The following is a 20,972-nucleotide window of genomic DNA, read 5'->3' as shown; positions in this document are numbered from 1 at the left end:
TGAGGAAGCGATGATAGTCCGTCGGAAGAGGGCGATAAATGGCTGACCCGTGTTAAGAGAGAGCCATATCTCTTGCACGTTAAAGACACCCTTGTAGATTTCGAAAAAGAGCAGGTTAATGCCGCTACAAGGCAGCACTCGCACCCGCAAAGTGGAAAGGGATTAATATAAGTTGCAAAACTTGTTTCCCAATCCACTATAATTAAATTAAATATGTTTAAACTAAGTTTAAACTAAACTGAGGGGCGTAACTACTGACACTCATGAACATTACAATTAATTGCACTGCATGACAGACATTACAATTAGATACACTCATGGTCATTACAATTCATTGCACTCATGAACATTACAACTAAAGACACTCACGAACATTACAACTTATGGCACCCACAAACATTGAAATTAAAAGCAACCACGGGCATAATAACTAACAGCTCTCATGGTAAAAACTACCGACACCCACATAAATTACAACTAATTGCACTCACTGGCATTATAACTAATGACACTGACGGACATAAGTCATTACAAAAACACAGGAAAGTATAACCTTTCTCAAGGATTTGTAACTGTACAATCCTGGCTTTCCTTTAGAACATCTATTTGAATGCTAGTTTTATATTTTAAATAATTGATCTCTAAAGCAGACGAATAACTATTATACGTACCATATGGTTTTTCAAAAAAATAATAAACCCCTTAACCACTTTCTGATATATACCTTAGAATAAACTGCGAACATTTCCAAATATGAAAAATAAGAATTACTAATTTCTTTCTTTTCCATAGGTTTTAAAAGGAATTAGCGATTTATTACATCTCTCTGGTATGCATTTAGAATTATCCTCAGAAGAACGCATGGATAGTCTTATCTCATTTTTGAAAGAAACTTTTTGGATAGATGAACCCTTATGCAAATCTTTAGGACTACATGTTTGTGAAGATACGACTAGAAGGACTGCATACCGTTTAAAAGACAATCTGTCTATCTTGATGGTGTCTAACTCAACAGGCAATATCATAGGATGTTTGACCATGTGTTTAGTAACAGTAAATGTGGCAGACGACACAGCAATACTGCAAAATGAATATCTGAAAAAGATCAGAACTTTTCTGGCACACAAATGGGAGGAAAAGAACGTATTTAAACATTTTGGTGTTAAAAAAGCAGTTCATTTTCTTCATTTGTCGACAGATAAAAATTACCAGAGACGTGGAATAGCCTCTAAATTAATGCAGGCGTCACTGACATTTTGTAGAGAACTAGGAATTACCCCAGTGTGTATTGCTGCAGACTGTACTTCCAATATATCACAGAAAATCTTTGAGAAATTTGAATTTGAAAATTTGTACACTGTTAGATATGATGAATATAAAGTTAATGATGAAATCGTTTTCACAAACATGGGTGACAATAAAGTAGCAATGTTTTTTGTTAAACAGTTATAAATTATGAAATTTTATGAGCAATTTTTTGTTTTTAATTGTATTCCAATTTTTATCCTGCCAACTCTAATTTCTCTGACTATTGATAAACAAAACTATAAGCAGAGGAACAGCTAAAGTATTCATCTTATGCATTGAACCAAATGTATCATTATAATCCATGTGTATACTTATCGTGTATCAAATTTTATAATTACCTATATTCAATTCATTTTATTTTTGTCAATTTCAACGTTTGAGGATTGAGGAAAAAGCAAAATTATGATACTTCAATTGTTGGTAATTGACATACATGTATTAAAGGAATCCAAGAAAATAAGTGCTCTACAAATTATAATGAATTGTTAGTATTTTAAGTAATAAACACATTCTTCATTTTAATTTTATTTTTGTACAATATCAATAAATAAATAAATAACAATATACTATAAAAACAACAATGACAAAAGTTTTGTATGGTCAATATTGGTTTAGGTGGGCTATTGTAGATAATATGTATAACAGGCTCATGTCAGGAGGATGTACCATAATATATACAATGTTCAGCTATTAAGGTGGTTGAAGTATGTTTTATGACAATGTGGTAATAAGCCATAAACAAATATTATTTCAAGCATCAATCAAAATTATTGATATAGATAAATTTCAATACTGTCAATACTGTAAATGGTTCATTCACTAAAATACTATAAAAGAGGGACGAAAGATACCAAAGGGACAGTCAAACTCAGAAATCTAAAATAAACTGACATCGTCATGGCTAAAAATGAAAAAGACAAACAATAGTACACATGACAATATAATGTGTGTAATGTACCCTTTTTGGATTTCTACAGATATAGAAGAAAACTGTTTAATGCTGATGTGGTAATGGTGACAAATTATATAAAAAAAAAATCTTTTATCAAATGCAGACATCATAATTGACATACAGTTGTAACTGTGACATAGCATCACATAGTACATGATAAAAATAAGAATATATCCAGATTAATTCTCTTATCATTAAGTAAAACTCCTTAATGTAAAAGTTGTTTACATATCCAGATTAATTCTCTTATTATTAAGTAAAACTCCTTAATGTAAAAGTTGTTTATATTTTCAGAGATTAAATTTCATGATTTATTGGTTCAAATCCTTTTTAAAGGTTTTATTTTATCTTTTTCGCTTCAAACTAATCTTCTTAAGATTGAATCAATGCATTGAAATACTTTACTTTTTAAACTAAATAATAAATTTGATGGAAAAAAAACAACAAAATTCTCATTTATCATGCAACATTTTAATTTTGATAACATGGATTTGATTGGCTGAATGGTTTAAGAGTAATATCTGAAAAACATTGCAGGGCAACCATGGCAAAACTGCAGGGGCTTGAAATTTGATAATAGTCCTTTGAAAGAGGAAATCATAAAAAAAAATATTTTGTAATTTGGTCCCATACAAAGTTAACATGCAATGAAAATTTTGATCACTGCTAAATTTTGATATCATAATTGTGGTCAGACTTGGTTTTGATTGGCTAAATGTTTTATGAAAATAATTGAAAAATCATTGTAGGGTAATAATGGAAAAACACCTTGCAGAAGTATCCAATGGCAATACAATGTAGAGCTATCACTTTGTTCACGAAGAGCATAAAAGGATGTTTTTAAATTTGGCTAGATACAAAAATAACATATTAAAGATAAAAACTTTGGTTCAATATAAATATTGGTCAGTACAGTAAAGAAATTTATGGTCAAACTTACTATGGTTTTCTGCAACAAAGAAGTTTTGTTTCAAGCAAAATATTGTTTGGTAATACAGAGAAATTAGGTTCAAGCAAAATAATACTTGGTGCAACAGTGAAGCTTTATATCATATGCTACAACAAAGATGATATAAGAAAAACATTGTTTGGCACAACAGCAGGGATGGGGTAATTTAAAATGTAATGGTAATTAAGTGTAATGCATTACAATTTTCCATGTAATTGAATGTAATGTGTAATTGAGCATTTTTTTTAATTACATGTAATGGTAATTTAATTAATTACATTGAATAAAGCATGTAGTGCTCAATTACTTTTGAATTACATTTCAATTACATGTACTTTTATGGTGTGCCAGATAAGGATTTGTGTTTAATAATATAAATTGTAAAATTATATGTATTTTTCAAATATTGATATCACATACTTTTTTTAATATATGAAGCTTGTAATTTATTCCGAAGTTTTTATATCATTTATTTGACCTACAGATTTTTTTTTGAATAGTCTAATTATAGTCTATAATTTAAAAAAATGTGAGAATCATATGTTAGTGTTGTTCAGTTTTTAAGAAAGATCTCTTAACTAAATAGATTGATAAGTAATTAATCACCTTGTTAAACAAAAGCAAAAAAATGTGTCACTGTGAAACATCTTTCTTTAAATAGACAAATCATTTAGAATTTTAAATCACTGCATAGGATCATTTTGTCAAATAAGTACACACAAAAGGATTATAGAAATAAAAATTAACAGCTGTAAAAACAAACAGCAAGTAATCAGATTAAAGTGTCCAGAGGCAATGCCACTATTACATGTATTTTATATAATTAGCAAAATATTGCTAATATTTAGACATTGTATACATTGTTTGTAATAAGAATTATTTTCAATATTGTGACAAGCACACTTTTTAATATTTTTAAAGTAAAATTTAATTTTAATTTTTTATAATTTCTTTATTCATATTATGTTTAATTCAAATGATTTCATTTTTGAGATGTCAAAATACCCCTTGATGTATTGGCAAGTTAATAGGAACAAATTCCCTCCCCTTACAATATAATGATCTTCTAATCGTAAAACTTCCATGTTCTGATCAAGCAATATCTAGCACATTAGCCCCAGTCCATAGACTATTTACAATTGCTGTTTTCAGACCAGACAAATTCAAACTAGATGACAAAACATTAAAATAAATAAATTAGATAATTATCAAATGCAACGTTTAAACTATGCTTACATGAATATTTTAGACATGCATTATATATACATGTAAAATATTGTTAAAAAATATCATGATGAAATGTAATGTGTCTTTACAAATTACTACAACAAAGAAAATTTGGTTCAAGCAAAATATTGTTCAGTATATCAAAGACATTTCGTCTCAAGAAAAAAATAGTTTGGTTCCACAAATTCCTATTTGTTCAAGCAAAATATTGTTTACTACACCAAATTTAAAGTGTTTTAGGTTCAAGCAAATATCATTTGATATAAACAAAGTATTTGATTCTTATATAGCCCTATGTTATACATCTGACTTCTGAGTTTTATATTCAGGGTGACTGTCTAAATATTCTTTAAGTTTTGTTGGAAAGTCTGTCATCACACCATCAGCTCCCAGTCTGAAAGCCCTGGTGTATTCCTCCTCATCATTTAAAACCCACAAATATGTCTGTAAAATAAATAATATAGTATGACTAAAATTGTAAGCATTACTTGCAAGTAATCAGGGCCCATATGCATTAAACCACTAAAGTTAATTAATGCAATCGTAGTACAAATTTACCATTAGACATGTAGTAAAATCTGTTAGTTTGGAACAAATCTTAAGGATGTACTTAGGTGAGGTTTTGGAATTGGTGTCAAATGTTCAGACTCCTTGGTGTTTTTCCATACAATACAATGTAAAATATTTTGCCCCATAACACCCATTTTTTTTTTTCATATAAGACTTTATAGCTCATGAAAGGTCATTTACCAAAATTTTAGAAGATTCTTGATTTTCTTTCTTGTGTTTTGAGACCCAAATAATACCAATGCAAATATAAGGTAAAAGTCTGAGTCAGCCTTTTCCCGCCATATTTTATATCTCAAATATCTCGAAAAGGAGGTCCATGACCTATCAATATTGTTAGCTTATCTTTATCCTTAATTGACGCTCTACCAGCTTATAGTATCAATTTTAATTTCTTAATTTCTTAATTTTTACCTTACCTCACCTAAGTACATCCTTAACTTATGTAGTTTTATGCATACAGGTCCACTTGCATAATTAGAGTTTAGCAACAATATGTATACATACATGTTTAAAATCACTTTGTTTTTTTATCAAACATGTCAAATGACAAATTTTAAAGTAGAAATATATATATATATATAACTGCTGTGTGTTTAGTTGCATGGGATACCTAGTTAATAGTGACACAATTAAAAACAATATGGCTAACAGCTAGCACATTTTACATAGGCATTGTACCATTTGGAGTTTCAGTGATTCTCTAATTATTTTTATCTTGATTTATATGTTTGAAGTGGATTTGCAAGTTTTTCCTGTGTTTTCTCATCTCTGCATATGGTCTTGAGTAGGATCAATAATATACAGGTGACATGATTTTAGATAGGCACTTCTTTGAGGTACAATGCTTTGATTTTCTCTAAACATTGATTTTTACTGAATAATGTTAAATTCAAGATAAGAAAAATAATTTAATGAGTTTTTTTTATCTCTTCAGGTGTATTAAATGTTTTCTTACAAGTATATGTTCCTCTTAAATATCTTTACTTATACTATACTTTAAGATATGATATCTGTACTTTTCTGATGAAGGCAATAACATGAAAGAACAAAATTGTTTCAAAATCTTAAATTATAATACTAACCTGCATGCCTCTTCTTCTTAAATGATTAAATAATACTGGACTCATTAGTAATCTGTAATCAATTAATATAAATTATCTATCTGCTTGAAATATCCTCTTGGGAAGGCAAAGACAACAAAACAGCCTGGCTTTTCCCCATGACATTAAATAAATTTGAGAAGTGAAGAACATGAAGAATAACAGAATAGTAAAACAATTTGACTTTGAATATTTTTATTCCACTCGTCTGTAAATCAAGATGTCTAATCCATTAACCAACTTGAATATTTTGTATTAATTCAACCCCAGTTTTTGGTGAGGTTCGTGTTGCTTAGTCTAGTTTTCTATGTTTTATCATCTGTACTATTATTTGTCTGTTTGTTTTTTTCTTTATAAGCAATGGCACAGTCAGTTTTCTTTTGATCTACAAGTTTGAATGTCTCTCTAGTGTCTTTTGTACCTCTTTTTTATTAGATATTATTTGTCATTCTAATATCTTTTGTTGACCTTAAAACACTTCTAGATTATAATTGATTTATTTTCCCCAATTACCAAATATGATTTTTTTTTTTCGTTTTAAAATAGCAGTTTCTGAGAAAAGTGTGACCAAAAACTTGATGAAAAAAAGGACAAATGTATGAACAGACAGACAGTCAGGGGGATTATTATAAATTCCCCATTCCTAGAGTGAGGGGTAAATAATTAATTGCTTTTTTCAGACACATACTATTTCCTATAGACTATACTTAAGTAATGCAACTTACACATCAGCTGTACGTAATAAACATGTCATGGCTCTACTGAATTTCACAGGAATCTTTCTGTCGCTGAAATAAGAACATGATAACTAGAAACGGTGAATTTTATATTAATCTTTTGTTACTACTTGTCATATATGATATATTTCTTCAGTTTAGGTGAACCACAAATTTATGTGTTTAACAAAACATAATTAAATTTTGGATGTAATTCATCTTCTGATTGGCTGCCAGGCTTTAAATCAAATTTAGAATTAAATCATAAGGAATGAGAGTAGTTTTTTTTATCTTCTGTCTATTCAAAACAACATAAAAACAAAGAGGTGCACACTTTATATTAACGTGCTACATGGGTTATTCAGTGTGCACCGAATTTTTTATGTAATTTCTTGATTGCTTCAGACACAAAAATATTACAGTCATTCCTTAAATAACTTTTGTTTAGTATCAATTTTGTATGAAGAATTTCTCAAAATCTTAAAATTACAACTTTTCAGCAATCCACAAAAATTGATAAATACCAATATATACATATATGATTTAATAAAATACATAACTATTTTATGGGTATAAATAAGAATTTGCACACAAGAAACTATCAATAGAGTGCAATAAGAAAATCTATAAAAAAGTTTAGTAGAGAAATAATAAATATTAACTTTAATTCTTGAGACTTTCGGCATAAAGACTTTATATTTCTTTGCTTTTTTTGCACATGTCCCAAGACAGGAGCCTCTGGCTTTTGTAAGTCTGGTATTTAAAAAAAAATTGATCATTTATATGTTTTGGCGTTTAGTATGACATTCACTTTCACTGAACTGGTACACATTTTTAATTAGGGGCCAGCTGAGGACACCTCAAGGTGAGGATTTTCTCAGTGTTTTGAATATCCATTGGTGGCATTCAGCTGTTGTCTGCTCTATTGTCGGGTTGTTGTCTCTTTGACATATTCCCCATTTCCATTCTCAATTTTATACTGTTTGTCAGTCCATACTCACTCAAACACTATACTGGGCATGACAACCTCTAGTAATGATTCTTTGATTGGTACAAAGGGCAATAACCCAGTGTAAAATAATACAAGCAGCATTATTACTCTCTGCATGGAGAAAATTAATGGAATATCTGGATTCTGAAAAAAAGAAATTATTAGATACTTTGTGTTAATATATATATAAAATATAATAAAAACTGTAACACAAGTATCAAGATAACACAAGTAGCAATATGTTTTCACCATTGCGACCATCTTCATTGGTATAAAATACAATATTAAAACAACAATTACATTGCTTTGATACATTACATTTCAATATCTTCTATGACGTTCATTTGACATCGCTTTTTTTTCTTAATTATTGCTTTTTACTATCATTCATATATAGTGTTTAGTACATCAGGCTCTAAATTGTTTTTTAACCCAAAAGCCTTCATTGGTTTGATAATTTACTATGCCAAATACTCTATCTATTGCAGTGAATTTTGAAATTTTCATCATTGTGCTGAATGAAGTGGTTTGCTGGTTTTGTTAGTTCTTATTTTTGAAAACTGTTTTTCCTCAGAGGCGGATCAAGAATTTTTCATAAATAGGGGCCACTGACTGCCTAAGAGGGGGCCTGCTCCAGTCATGCTTCAGTGATTCCATATACAATCAACCAAATTTTTCCCAGAAAAGGGGGGGGGGGGGGGCTGCCCCAACCTCTAATTCCGCCTCCAGTCCTACATATTTATATGTTATTTTTTTCACATTTTGTACTGTTTATTGTTTACACTACATCCACAGTTTTACAGTCTATTTGCACCTTAATGTCATATTCTTTTACAGTTTTATCACAGAATATTTTTGTTTCAGATATATTGGAAAAGAATATGCCATTCATTGACAAATAAAATAATTGACACTGGACATTAATCAACAAACAATCAATCAATCATTGTATAGATACCAATTACATCACATCAGGTTCCCGTTTCCACAATATTAAGAATCATTAAATTTGCACTATTTGTACTTACAATTCTGTATAATTTGTCTGTCACTTTACTACTCCTGTTTCCCCAGGCTATTAAATGTTCTCGCTTATATTCTTTTATCAAATTATTAACCTGAAATATATATGATAGAACTCTATAAATTGGTTAATTTGATTTCTTATATTTATTTATAGAGAAAATTTTAAAGGACTGAAACTCTTGCACTTGTATGAACAAAAATAACATTGTAATATCTGTATTATTTAAAAAAAAAAAGGAAACATTAATTTGACTGTGTATCAAAACTGTCAACATAGTCATAGTTGCACTGACAAAGTGTACCACATGTTGTAAGTGTCAAACAATTCAATTAGGTTGTTAGAAATTACAATGTAATAGATTATTTTTAACTTGACAAGGAAAATTGTAATTCAATGTTAATAGAACAGGCACTTGACTCTGAATATTTTACATTTTAATTTTTTTTAAGATGCAAATATCTGTGGTTAATTGAGTCTTGATGGAAATTCTGAAATATATCATCAAGATTTATTCTTCATATTATAATAAACACACACCACACATATACAATCCTCATATAAACATCAAAATATCCCCTCCTCGTCTCCATCAACTATGTATTGAACCGGCTCTTTAAAAATATGGTTTAGTTTTTACCTTTTCTATAAGTTCATCATCATCTATTTTGATATCTATATTAATAGGCATGTTAGGAAACTCCTCAAACACTTCCCGTAATAATGGTATTTTTCTGTCCTCTCCACCCTTCAGTGTAAATGCTGGAAAAGTAAAGTGTCATCAATATATCTGATTAATGCAAACAAATGAACAGCTCACCAACAGACAAGTATTTTACCTTCAAATCATATACATGTACCTTACAAACTTTATAGTAACAAATATTTTTATGAATAAGTAATTGGCTCTGTTTTCATTGAAGAAAGCAATTGGTGCTTACATGAATGTTCAATCAACAAGAAAAAAAATTGTAAGGGTTCCATGGAACCCAGTCTCTGGCCTACTATATGAAGCTAATAAATGTTTTAGGAACTTTAACTGCAGTTTGTACTTAATGTTAACTGGAAGAAAACTATGTACATAATAAAGCAATATACAGAAAAACAGGAAATATATTTTTACAAAATTTTCTTCTAGCTACTAGTTTTTGATCATAAACAAGCTACTGTCTAAGTTTGGTACAATTCCAGGATAGTTTAAGAAAGTTATTAAAATTTTTAAAAAATTAACCACACAGTGAATGTAAGGGCTATTCCAGAAAAAAATGTATGGGGGGTTGGAAGGCAGGTTTTTTCAGCACCCGCCACCCCGACAATCGTAATTGAGAATTATAGTGCATTATAGTGTGAAAAGTTGCTCTGATACCCATCACCCATGTATTATTAATACAATGTGCCTTCCAACGCCCCCATACATTTTTTTCTGGAATAGCCCTAATGTTAACTGATAGAAAAACTAAGTCCATTTATAAGCAAAATATGGATAAACAGAATTTTTCTTGAATTTTTTACAAAATTTATTTCTGGATACTATCTTATGATCAGAAACAAGCTTCTGTTCATGTTTAGTAGAAACCCAGGAAGGTTTAAAAAGTTATTTAAATTTCAAAAACTTTAAACACAGAGTGAATGTAATGTAAACTGACAGAAAAACTAATTTCATCTATAAGTAAAATATGGATAAACAGGTTTTTAATTTTTACAAAATTTATTTCTGGATACTATCTCATGATCATTTTAAAACAAACTTCTGTCCAAGTTTGGTAGAAATCCCTGATAATTTAAGAAAGTTATTAAAATTTCAGAAATTTTAACCACAGAGTGAATTTTTGTTGACAACACAGACGCCGACAATGGAATGTAGGATCACTATGTCTCGCTTTTTCGACTAAAGTAGAAGGTCCCAACAAAAATGGGGATATTTTCTGCTAATTTTGAAAAAAAAAATTCTCTTTTGCCCTAATATTAAAACTCTATATATCAAAAACAAAAGTTAGCACACCCATTGGAGTATTCAGGAGAATTAACATATATATAGGATCTGGCTTATACAATCATGTTCACTTACTTAAAATGTGTTGTTAAACAACCAACAAGCAATCCATTAAATATAATACTGAGAAAATCATTATGTTTGAAACAGAATTTTTTTTTAATAATTGCAGAGCTCTGATTTAAGTTAAAATGAAGCGGTTTGGTCAGTTTGCTTACTGAGATCTGGAACTTTTTACAGTTGACATTTCATGACCTATTCCAAGATTAATAACTAACAAGTTGGCTAATTTCTACTTTTGTATTTCCACCTCTGACATATATGTCAAGTATCTAGGAATTGGAACATGTTTAAATAAGACAAGCTTGAACTGCATCACAAAATGTGACCTGTTCCTAATTGACTTTGTTTTTAATAATACATTATAATACCCAAATAACTGTAATATTTTATTGATTATCTACATAAATTATGTAAAGATAAAGATAAATTAAACTCATGTATACTTACTTTGATAGAAATCTAATCTGTGTTCTTGACTTAGGAGTGGCAGTTCCTTAAAAAATATTAAATCAGACATTATAAATAAAACATTAACTAACTGAGCTCTAGAGTTCAGCAATTAGTAACTGATTTTTACAGCCTGTTCTTATGTTGTGCTATTACACCAATGTTCCAGGTTAGGGAGTGTTCAGTCCTAAAAAACATGTTTACCCTTGCCTGTTTCTTTGTGTGTCCTCCAAAAGTTAGGAGACTGTAATTCAGTGGTTGTCATTGGTTCATGACTGTCATATTTGTTTTCCATAAATTGTATTGCTATAAATTAGGTCATCAGTTTTCTCATTTAAATTGTTACACATTCATAACAATTTCTGTGTTGGTGCCCTTAATAGCTGACTATACAGTATGGGTCTTTATCGTTGTCATATCTTAGTCATATAAACTCTGGTGGATAGTAATCTGATTTGCAATCATACCAAACCCGCTTATTTTTTTACATAGTTCTTAAGAATTCCTATAGGCCCAAAAATATAACTAACCTCATACTTAAAATCTGACACTTGACCCTCTGTTTCGCATGATCTTTTCAGACTACTGTCATGTGATACAACCACCTGACCATCTTTGGTAATGTGACAGTCAATTTCTAACATCTCTGTTCCAATAGAAGCAGCACTGAAATATTGTAAAAAGGACAGTTACATTTCATCCTTACTTATAAATTTAAACATTTAAGTCTCCAATACATATATAATTTAACAATTCATTGAACCAAGAAGGAATTTTAACGTTTCCTAATCTATTTTATTTTGACTATTTTGAGAATTTTAACCTACCTCCAAATAAGACTAACATTCCTGCTAGGTGAAAAGAAAATATTAAACAGCCATAGAAAGGAATAGATACATACACCTTTTTTCTCATCAGACTATACTCAATTGAGCAATTATCAGATTTGTTTGGCTAATTCGTAAACTTGCAGTGAGGTGACAGGTTGTTTTTGCTCAGTGTTGTAGGCCACACTGTGACTTTGAGATGAAGAACAGCAAAACAAGCGCTGCTCTTTTTCTTTTTGAGTGTTTTTAGCTGTGCATGTACTAATATTATGTCATGGATCCTTAATTTTTCTATTATGACATCTCTAATTGTAGATAAAGAGATACATGTTTTACACATCAATTAGACAGCAACCTTACAACACAAATAAAAAGAATTGACATATACATGTAGCTGTCAAACATATACAGTCTTCACGCTGAGTGGCAGCCCAGGCAGCCCAGGTTTGTCAAATTGCTCTCGGGCCTGTAAAAATCATATCTACAGGCCAACAGAATCTAACTAAAAATTTTCAAAAATTGAGCCCAGGGCCTGTAGATTTAGCAGTTCATCGTGAAGACTGCATATAGGCGATTGTCTTTAAGAGTTTTATGATACAACAGTTTTCTACAAACTTACTGTTTAAATGCTGTCATTGTATTCTCTATGTGTTCTCCGGCTCCTGTTATAAAAATGACAAATTCATTAGAGTACATGTACATGGCAAACTACAAATGGTTTATCTATAGTATCTAATTCTGGATAATACAAAAGACTTAATTCTGTAAACTCATACATGTGTATATCATTATTAATATTATACATGATCATCTAGATTCGGTGAACTCTACAACTATTGATGATTTTACAGCTTTGATATTTGATATGATGAAGCCAGTTCATTGTAATAAATGTATTTTAATGTTGTTTTTTAATTCTTCACACCTTTACAACTATAAAGCCATTGTAAAATTAATCATTTGTTAGTTGTTTGTTTTAAATTGTGGACAGTATTGCTCTGTCAAATTTCTAATTGGGAAATTCCCCACAAATAGTGACAGTTGGCAAGTATGTGTACCGGTATATCCACTGACCACATTAACTAGTAAACAAACAAACAAATAAGGAAAAACTCTGGCAAAGTAATGTTTTTTTCATTATTACTATAGGAGAAAAGTCATCTAAATTCTTAATATTTGTTCCTCCCATCTGACATCTCAATATTTACATATGTATCATTGAACACAATGCATAAAATTAATCTCAAATGTAATAGTGTTATTTTTCTTTCAAGTTACAACATAGCGATTATTGGAATACCTTTTTATGTCCCATTTAAAACCAATGTGAGTGTACAATGTATATTTACACACCGAGCACAACCAAACAGATATAGCATGTACACAGTTAAACATTAAGATGGACTGCATAGTCAGTTTAGTTATGAAAATCAGGGTCACTGGTCACCTGTGAGGGGGAATACCAAATAGGACCTTTATCAGGATTCCGGGATCGGGTGTTTTTAAGCTCGGGATTTCCAGAATTGACCCTTTCTGGATCTTGAAATTCTTTTTGGGAGCGTCTTTTTACCACAGAAGACCACAGAATACCACAGAACACCACATAATACCACATAATACCACAGAACCCTTAAAATATACCACAGAACACTTAAAATATGCCACAGAACTCCTAAATAGTAACAATTCAGACATTGTAGTTGTTGTTATTGCTGATTATGTCTATCAAATGTCTATCATATAACTTTTATTATTCAAATAAATTAAAATTTTCAATCTAGTGTCGACTCATTGTCATTACGCCCCCAATTGACTTGGCCTTTAATGGGTCCAGACTAAAAAATAATGTAAGACCAATCATCGAGAAAACCACATACATTTATCTATTGAATGAAGAATTTACAAACTGTTTGATAACATGGCAACGATTGCAGATCGCAATGAACAAATTGAGTGCATGTTAGAATTGGAGAGATTGTCAGATGAAACCAATTTTCTAAGTGACCAGTATAGAAAATTAAAGGTGGTTGACGAAATTGACCAATTGGAGGACAGGCAAATGGAAGACGCCCTCAACAACCTACCAGAATTGAGCAGCGATGAGGATGAAGAAAAATTAGAGTAATACATCAACTTGATGGATTTTACAAAGGTCCTTTTAAGGACCATCAATATTTTCAAAAAGATGTAAAAAACAAGACTCATTCAAAGATATGCATGATAATTGATTAAAATCGTGCTAAAGGAACTTTATGCATTTCAAATAAAATTTAAATATATTCATAATATAAGTCAAAGTCCTCGATCTCTTTCCGTTGGTTAGATTTTGATATTTGTCTCTTGTCTTATTATTGGTATAACTATTTTATATATAATAATAAGAAGAAAATGAATAAAAAATATATATGAGGTGTTGATGACGGTGGTTTGCGGAGTTGTCATGTTATAGACTTTCTTTTTCTGTTCGGCGTGTTCAATGTAGATATATTTGATATTTTAAACTTTAATTTAAGGTAGCACAATACAAAGATTTTGTCACTCCCAATCAGACAACTTTAAACTGATGTAATTCATTTCATCCTTCTTTATATTTTATAAATGAGGTACCAAAAGAAAGAAGAAAGATTAATCTTTCAAATTGTGATAATTTCATTATGACATAATTATTATGTAATTAGTTGCTATATTGTGATGTCCACACTTGAATGAATTTAGCTTCTTTGTTCTTCATAGCATCCCAAAATATTTCATATATTCTTGTACAACACAGCTTGACCTCCAAAACTGTGTCTCAGATTTCCAAAAACATCAGTAGAACAAATTTTATACCCAATTGAATTTAGTGGACTCTTATGAATTGATTTTGCAAACTTCATTGAAGATTTATGAGAGAATGAAATACAATAGGAAAAATCTGAGACACAGTTTTGGAGGACAAACTGTGTTGTGCAAGAATCTATAAAACATTTTGGGATGCTACATGTATGAATAACAAAGAAGCTAAATTCATTCAAGTATAGACATCACAATATGGCAACTAATTACATAACAATTAATGATGTAATAATTATGTCATAATGAAATTATCACAATTTGAAAGATTAATCCTTCTTCTTTCTTTTGGTACCTCATTTATAAAATTTAAAGAAAGATAAGTGGAATTACATCAGTTTAAAGATGTCTGATTGGGGATGAAAAATCTTTGTATTGTGCTACCTTAATATGATTTGTTTTATTAATAACTGAAATAATATATAAAGGTCACAATTAATCAATAAAAAAAAAATTAAAAACAAATTGCGCTGATATGCGGTTTGCGATTTGTGATGAAATTTAGATTTACCATCTAATTAAAATTATTTCATGCATTTTTTTATGGCCCCACCTACGATAGTAGAGGGGCATCATGTTTTCTGGTCTGTGCCTCCGTTCGTTTGTGAGTCCATCTGTGCTTCCGTCTGTATGTCCGTCCGTCCGTTCAGGTTAAAGTTTTTGGTCAAGGTAGTTTTTGATGAAGCTGAAGTCCAATCAACTTGAAACTTAGTACACTTGTTGCTTATGATATGATCTTTTTAATTTTAAAGCCAAATTAGTCTTTTGACCCTAATTTCACGGTTCACTGAACATAATAAATGAAAGTGGGAGTTTCAGGTTAAAGTTTTTGGTCAAGGTAGTTTTTGATGAAGTTGAAGTCCAATCAACTTGAAACTTAGTACACATGTTCCATATGATATGATCTTTATAATTTTAATGCCAAATTAGATTTTTTACCCAATTTCACGGTCCATTGAACATGAAAAATGATAGTGCAAGTGGGGCATCCGTGTACTTTGGACACATTCTTGTTTTTAAGTTATTTTAATGTAATGTTGCATATTTAAGTTCTTTTGTTGTTTGTTTTTATGTTTTGTGGTATATTTTGAGTGTTCTGTAGTAAAAAGACGCTCAGATTCTTTTTTGAAATTCAGGATTTAAATTTATTCAAACTCGGGACCTCAGCATTTCATGTCTTTAACCCCAGGATTTCGGGATCAGGACCCCTCCTACCCCCCTCCTCACCTGTGGTCAGCAACTATAGTATAGGCCATACAATGATGACCTTTATGGATAGTTTTGAACAACCAAATCATTTGTACTCTGTTCGATGGCTGTGTTATTTACAATCATACCACATTTTGTTATTTTTGTCGCTGCAATACTACCTTCTTGTGGTGCTGATGCTTCATAAAGCAATCACCAATCTATCAATCTTATCTTTTCTTGTTTTTTTTTTAGATCTTCTTCCGAATACGGGAGTAGACTCCTAGGTAGGAGTGTAAAACTTCCCGGAACTTGTGTGCTATGTACATATGGACTTAATTTAAAAATAATATGACAAGAAAAATCGTTATCAATAACATATATACATTATGTACAGTGGCTTTAAAGTTTAATAAGTTGCTGTGGATCCTTCAAATGTTAGAGTGGATATGCCACTTTTGAAGGATTCCAGGGTGTCTGACATACCTATTGCTTCAGGTAGTGAGTTCCAGTCCGAAATAGTTCGAGGATAAAATGAAAATTTATAGAAATCTTTATTTGTTGATATTTGCCTAAATTTATGTTTCCCCCTAGTGCGTCTATCAGATATTGTTAAGTTGTCCTTAGGAACTTCAACTAACCCCCAATTTATTTTATACAGCATAGTTAATCTTGCCTTTTTCCTTCTTAATTCTAAATTTTCCCATTCCAACGATTTTATTAAATTTGAAACTGCTCCAGGTGATCTGTCTTTATAATCATTGAAGACAAACCTGGCTGCCTTACGCTGTACCTGCTCAACCTGAGTGATGTGTTGTTTTTTGTACGGATCCCAGACAGGAGAAGAGTATTCGACGACCGGACGGACAAGTGATGTGTACGTAAGGTTTTTAACCTTACGTGTGCAGTTTTTTAAGTTCCTACGAAGAAAACCTAAGGTTTTATTTGCCTTACAAGTAATATTGTTTATATGTGTTCCCCAATCAAGATCATGGCTTATAGTTACACCTAAATATTTACTGTCTTTTACTGCTTCTAAAATATGATTATGCAATATATAATCAAAAGTGGAAGGTTTACTTTTTTTAGAAATATGAATAACATAACACTTCTCAGGATTAAAATTCATTTGCCAATCCTCTTCCCATTTTACTAAACTAGACAAATCTTTTTGAAGTAATTGTGCATCAGAACTATTATTTACATTTCTATACAATAAACAGTCATCTGCAAAAAGGTCTTGCATTACAAGTTACATGTTCGGGTAGGTCATTTATAAAGAGTAAAAATAATGTTGGGCCTAAAACTGTTCCCTGAGGGACACCAGAATCAACTGCTAATTTTGAAGATTTTACACCGTTTAGTAGTACTTGCTGTTGCCTGTCAGCTAAAAAGTCATTTATCCAATTTAAATTTTGATTTCTTATACCATAAAATTCTAATTTCTGGGCTAATCTTTTATGGGGGACTTTATCGAAAGCTTTAGAAAAATCTAAAAGTATGACATCTATTTGGTTACCATAACCCAATGATTTAGCAAGGTCTTGTATGCTGATAATAAGTTGGGTCTCACAAGACCTTTTGCTTCTAAACCCATGCTGACTATCATTTAATATGTTATTAATTGCAAGGTGTTTCCTTATGTTGCTTGTTAAAATATGTTCTAAAATTTTGCAACATATTGCAGTTAATGAAACTGGTCTATAATTAATAGCGTTATGCTTGTCACCTTTTTTAAATATAGGTACAACATTAGCCTGCTTCCAATCATTTGGGATTTTACCAGTATCAATAGATTTTTGGAAAAAGAGAAGATTTTTTAGGTTAGAAGAAATATGATTGTTTAATAGTAACATTGTTTGTACAGAACATACTAAAAGTGAATATTCAAGATAAGAAATAAAAAAATTCATACCCCCTCGATGGCTTATATGAACAGGTTTAAATTTTATGTTCTTCTTCCTGTGTAAGATGTGAGGAAATTTCAGTAACAACACTGAGGTTACTATGTAACCACCAATCACTGCTAACACCGACATGGTTATGATAATTTCTATCAACATTTGTTATCAGAAAATGAATTTTGAGATAAAACAACTGCCACTCTTCTTCTTGGACTTTGTAATGACATCGTTTGTTCTAAATATTGACTACAGAGGGAAAACGAATCATATGTTAAAAATAGAAATGTCATTTCTGTCCTCCACAAGAAAGAGTTAATAATAAAGTAAAATACGAAATGATTACGGTTATGTGATTTTTACGGAACTTAAAAGGAAAAATAATCTATCACCCGTTTGTGGAGCACCGCGACAATCACATTTTACGAAACAAAACGAAAGATCTGATTTTGATCTGATTGATACAGAGTATACATGACCATTAATCTAAACATTCTAAGAAAACAGAAAACAAATGCATTTGTTAGTTAATTTGAGGATTTTTTAAATGAATATCAAATCCTCAGTATAGCGACTGAATATGAATACAATTTAACTTCAAAAGGGAGGAGGGGTAAGGTATTTTCCTAAGAAAATATTCCGATCCCCAATTTGATGGGAAAAAAATAATCTGGCCAAGCTGATAACAAACAGAAAAATTATGACTCCAGATCAATTGTGTAAATGTTCCAGACCATACGAGTATTTGGACCGTACGCGTACGGTCCGGACCGTATACGTATACTCGTACGGTCCGACCATACGCGTACGGTCGGACCGTATGAGTATACTCGTACGGTCCAGCTAACCATACATGTTTTGGTATCATATGGGTCAAATTAAAAAAAATAAACAATAACCAAACATTTGTAGCTTTAGTTCTCCAAGATGCTATTTTTACATCAGATGGGTAAGTGAATAAGCGTACAGTTGAAATTAAATGTTTGTATTATTCTATATCTGAATCCCATTTTTGTACTTTCGTTCAAGTTCACACTAACTACCACAAGGAATGTTTTTTTTTTTAATTATTTTACATTTACATGTTTGCAGTTCAGGCATGTTCCCTTGCATATGCATTCTTTTTTTTTTTTTAAAGATCACAAATATTATAAAACAATTGTCCTTGTACGTTTTGTTTACATCCGTTAATCTCAATTTCAATGCGCATACTGGTCTTCAATAATGTATTTCTGACATGCTAATTACAGGAGATTAACAGATTAAACTAGCGTGACCTTTTTAAAAAGTTAGAATATTAAGTTTTCATTTCAATATCAATTGAACTTTTTATATTAATTTGAGATATAAGATTTGTTGATCTGTTATTTACATTTGTATCTGATAAACTTGACCATCTTCTTATTATTAATCAGACCGTACGCGTACGGTCCGACCGTATGCGTATTTTGAAAAAGTACGCATACGGTCCAGACCGTACGCGTATGGTCCAAATACTCATACGGTCTAGAACATAAATAAGAAAGAAGACTTGAAAAGTAAGCGCGGCAAATATCGAACTGCAAGGCAAATTCAAAAAAGAGAAGTCTATAAACATGGACTAAATTGAACATTTCCAACCAGCGTCATGTATTGGAAACGACTGTTACTTTCTAGAGTTGGTAAGGCAGCAACCATTTGATTTTCTGTGGGGAGGGGGGGGGGGCTATGTTTTTTTTTTGAAAAAAAAAGTTTGTTTCCAGTTTTTGGAGAAAAAAATAATTTGTTTTTGATTCTGAGAAAAAAAAATTATTTGTTTCACCCTCAGCTGCCACTATATGTAATGCTAAAATTGAAAGAAAAAAATTGTTTTCGACTTGTCGCGAAAAAAATAGATTGTTTTTCGCCGCAGGCGAAAAAAAAAATTTGTCCAGAAAAAAAAACCATAGCCCCCCGCCCCCCAGAAAATCAAATGGTTGCTGCCTAAACATATGGGTTAAACTTGGTTTAAACTTACAAAGATAAATATATTAGGTCATCATTTAAGTTTTGTTGGCCTAGAATGTCTTAGTCATGTTCGTATGAGAGATAGAGTCAACTGGTTGATACTTCAATGTAGACAAACTGTTTCTACTGCTGCTGCAATTATTCTTTTACTGTTTTGAATCAAAATCTATGGTTTAACTTTATAACAATCAAGCAAACCTCAAATTAATATATTTACACAACCATACCTGCAGACATGTTTCCTTTTTTATCATGCAAGTCAGATCTTAACTATGTATATACCATTTATACAAATTAAATAATTCAACCACGTATACTCACTCTTAATAGGCCTACATAAATAGTGACCGGTCTCCTTTCTTAACCCGAGATAGAATACGTCATTTGGAATTATTCTTACCAAACAATATTATCAATTGAGCAATTTTCCTTTCCTATATTGCAAATGTATTGTTAATCAGTTTCCATCTTATTATGTTGTTTATATATTGGCACATTCTTACTTACTAGTTATGGCGAAAATGAGCACCCCCTCTACTTTACTTACTTTTCTTTTTATCTGGTAAAGGTTCCTCTTCATCAGACTCAATTATCTGGTAAAAGTTCCTCCTCATCAGACTCAATTATAATAATTCTAACAATACTGATATCTTGTCTTCCGTTTATATAAGACTTTGTAGTCGACATACATTAGATATTCATGTTTTCTGTACTTTTATAGTTTATTTAAACTAAATAAATGCATAATATGTCTCGATCTTGTTTCCCCTTGTCCTCGATTAGGCTAATGCTGATGGATTATTTAATCGTTCATAGTAGATTTATTTCAGCTTTATTGCAGTTTTTTTATATATTAAGACATTTATAAATATTTTGTACTAGTATTTGAACTGCAGAC

General features: G+C 30.7%; 1 protein-coding gene across 2 annotated transcripts; it reads right to left on the bottom strand.

Moving 5' to 3' along the window:
- Window positions 1-1,817: 1,817 nt before the first annotated feature.
- LOC143075203 (lysophospholipase D GDPD1-like) lies at window positions 1,818-20,703 on the bottom strand. Of its 2 annotated transcripts, none has more exons than XM_076250549.1 (10): window positions 20,622-20,703; window positions 12,787-12,829; window positions 11,871-12,006; window positions 11,341-11,386; window positions 9,478-9,599; window positions 8,842-8,931; window positions 7,824-7,957; window positions 6,832-6,894; window positions 6,089-6,140; window positions 1,818-4,880 (listed from the first exon to the last, which is right to left on the bottom strand). In XM_076250549.1, exons 1-10 carry the CDS (start codon window positions 20,686-20,688, stop codon window positions 4,734-4,736), a joined length of 900 nt encoding a protein of 299 aa, XP_076106664.1. In that variant the 5' UTR covers window positions 20,689-20,703; the 3' UTR covers window positions 1,818-4,733. The 2 variants fall into 2 exon arrangements, with proteins under 2 accessions (XP_076106664.1, XP_076106663.1); XM_076250548.1 differs by lacking the exon at window positions 20,622-20,703 and adding an exon at window positions 18,103-18,381.
- Between the last annotated feature and the right edge of the window lie 269 nt (window positions 20,704-20,972).

This window comes from Mytilus galloprovincialis, chromosome 5 (genome assembly GCF_965363235.1).
Source record: "Mytilus galloprovincialis chromosome 5, xbMytGall1.hap1.1, whole genome shotgun sequence".
NCBI classification, from domain to species: domain Eukaryota; kingdom Metazoa; phylum Mollusca; class Bivalvia; order Mytilida; family Mytilidae; genus Mytilus; species Mytilus galloprovincialis.
This window is presented reverse-complemented; position numbering and strand designations above follow the sequence as displayed.

Coding starts and splice junctions, on each gene's coding strand:
- LOC143075203 (XM_076250548.1), bottom strand. CDS start 18,250: ATGTTGATAGAAATTATCATAACCATGTCGGTGTTAGCAGTGATTGGT. Junction 11,387..11,870: donor TGTCAGATTTTAAGTATGAG/GTTAGTTATATT, acceptor ATATTTTTTAAG/GAACTGCCACTCCTAAGTCA. Junction 9,600..11,340: donor CAGATTAGATTTCTATCAAA/GTAAGTATACAT, acceptor TTACTTTTCCAG/CATTTACACTGAAGGGTGGA.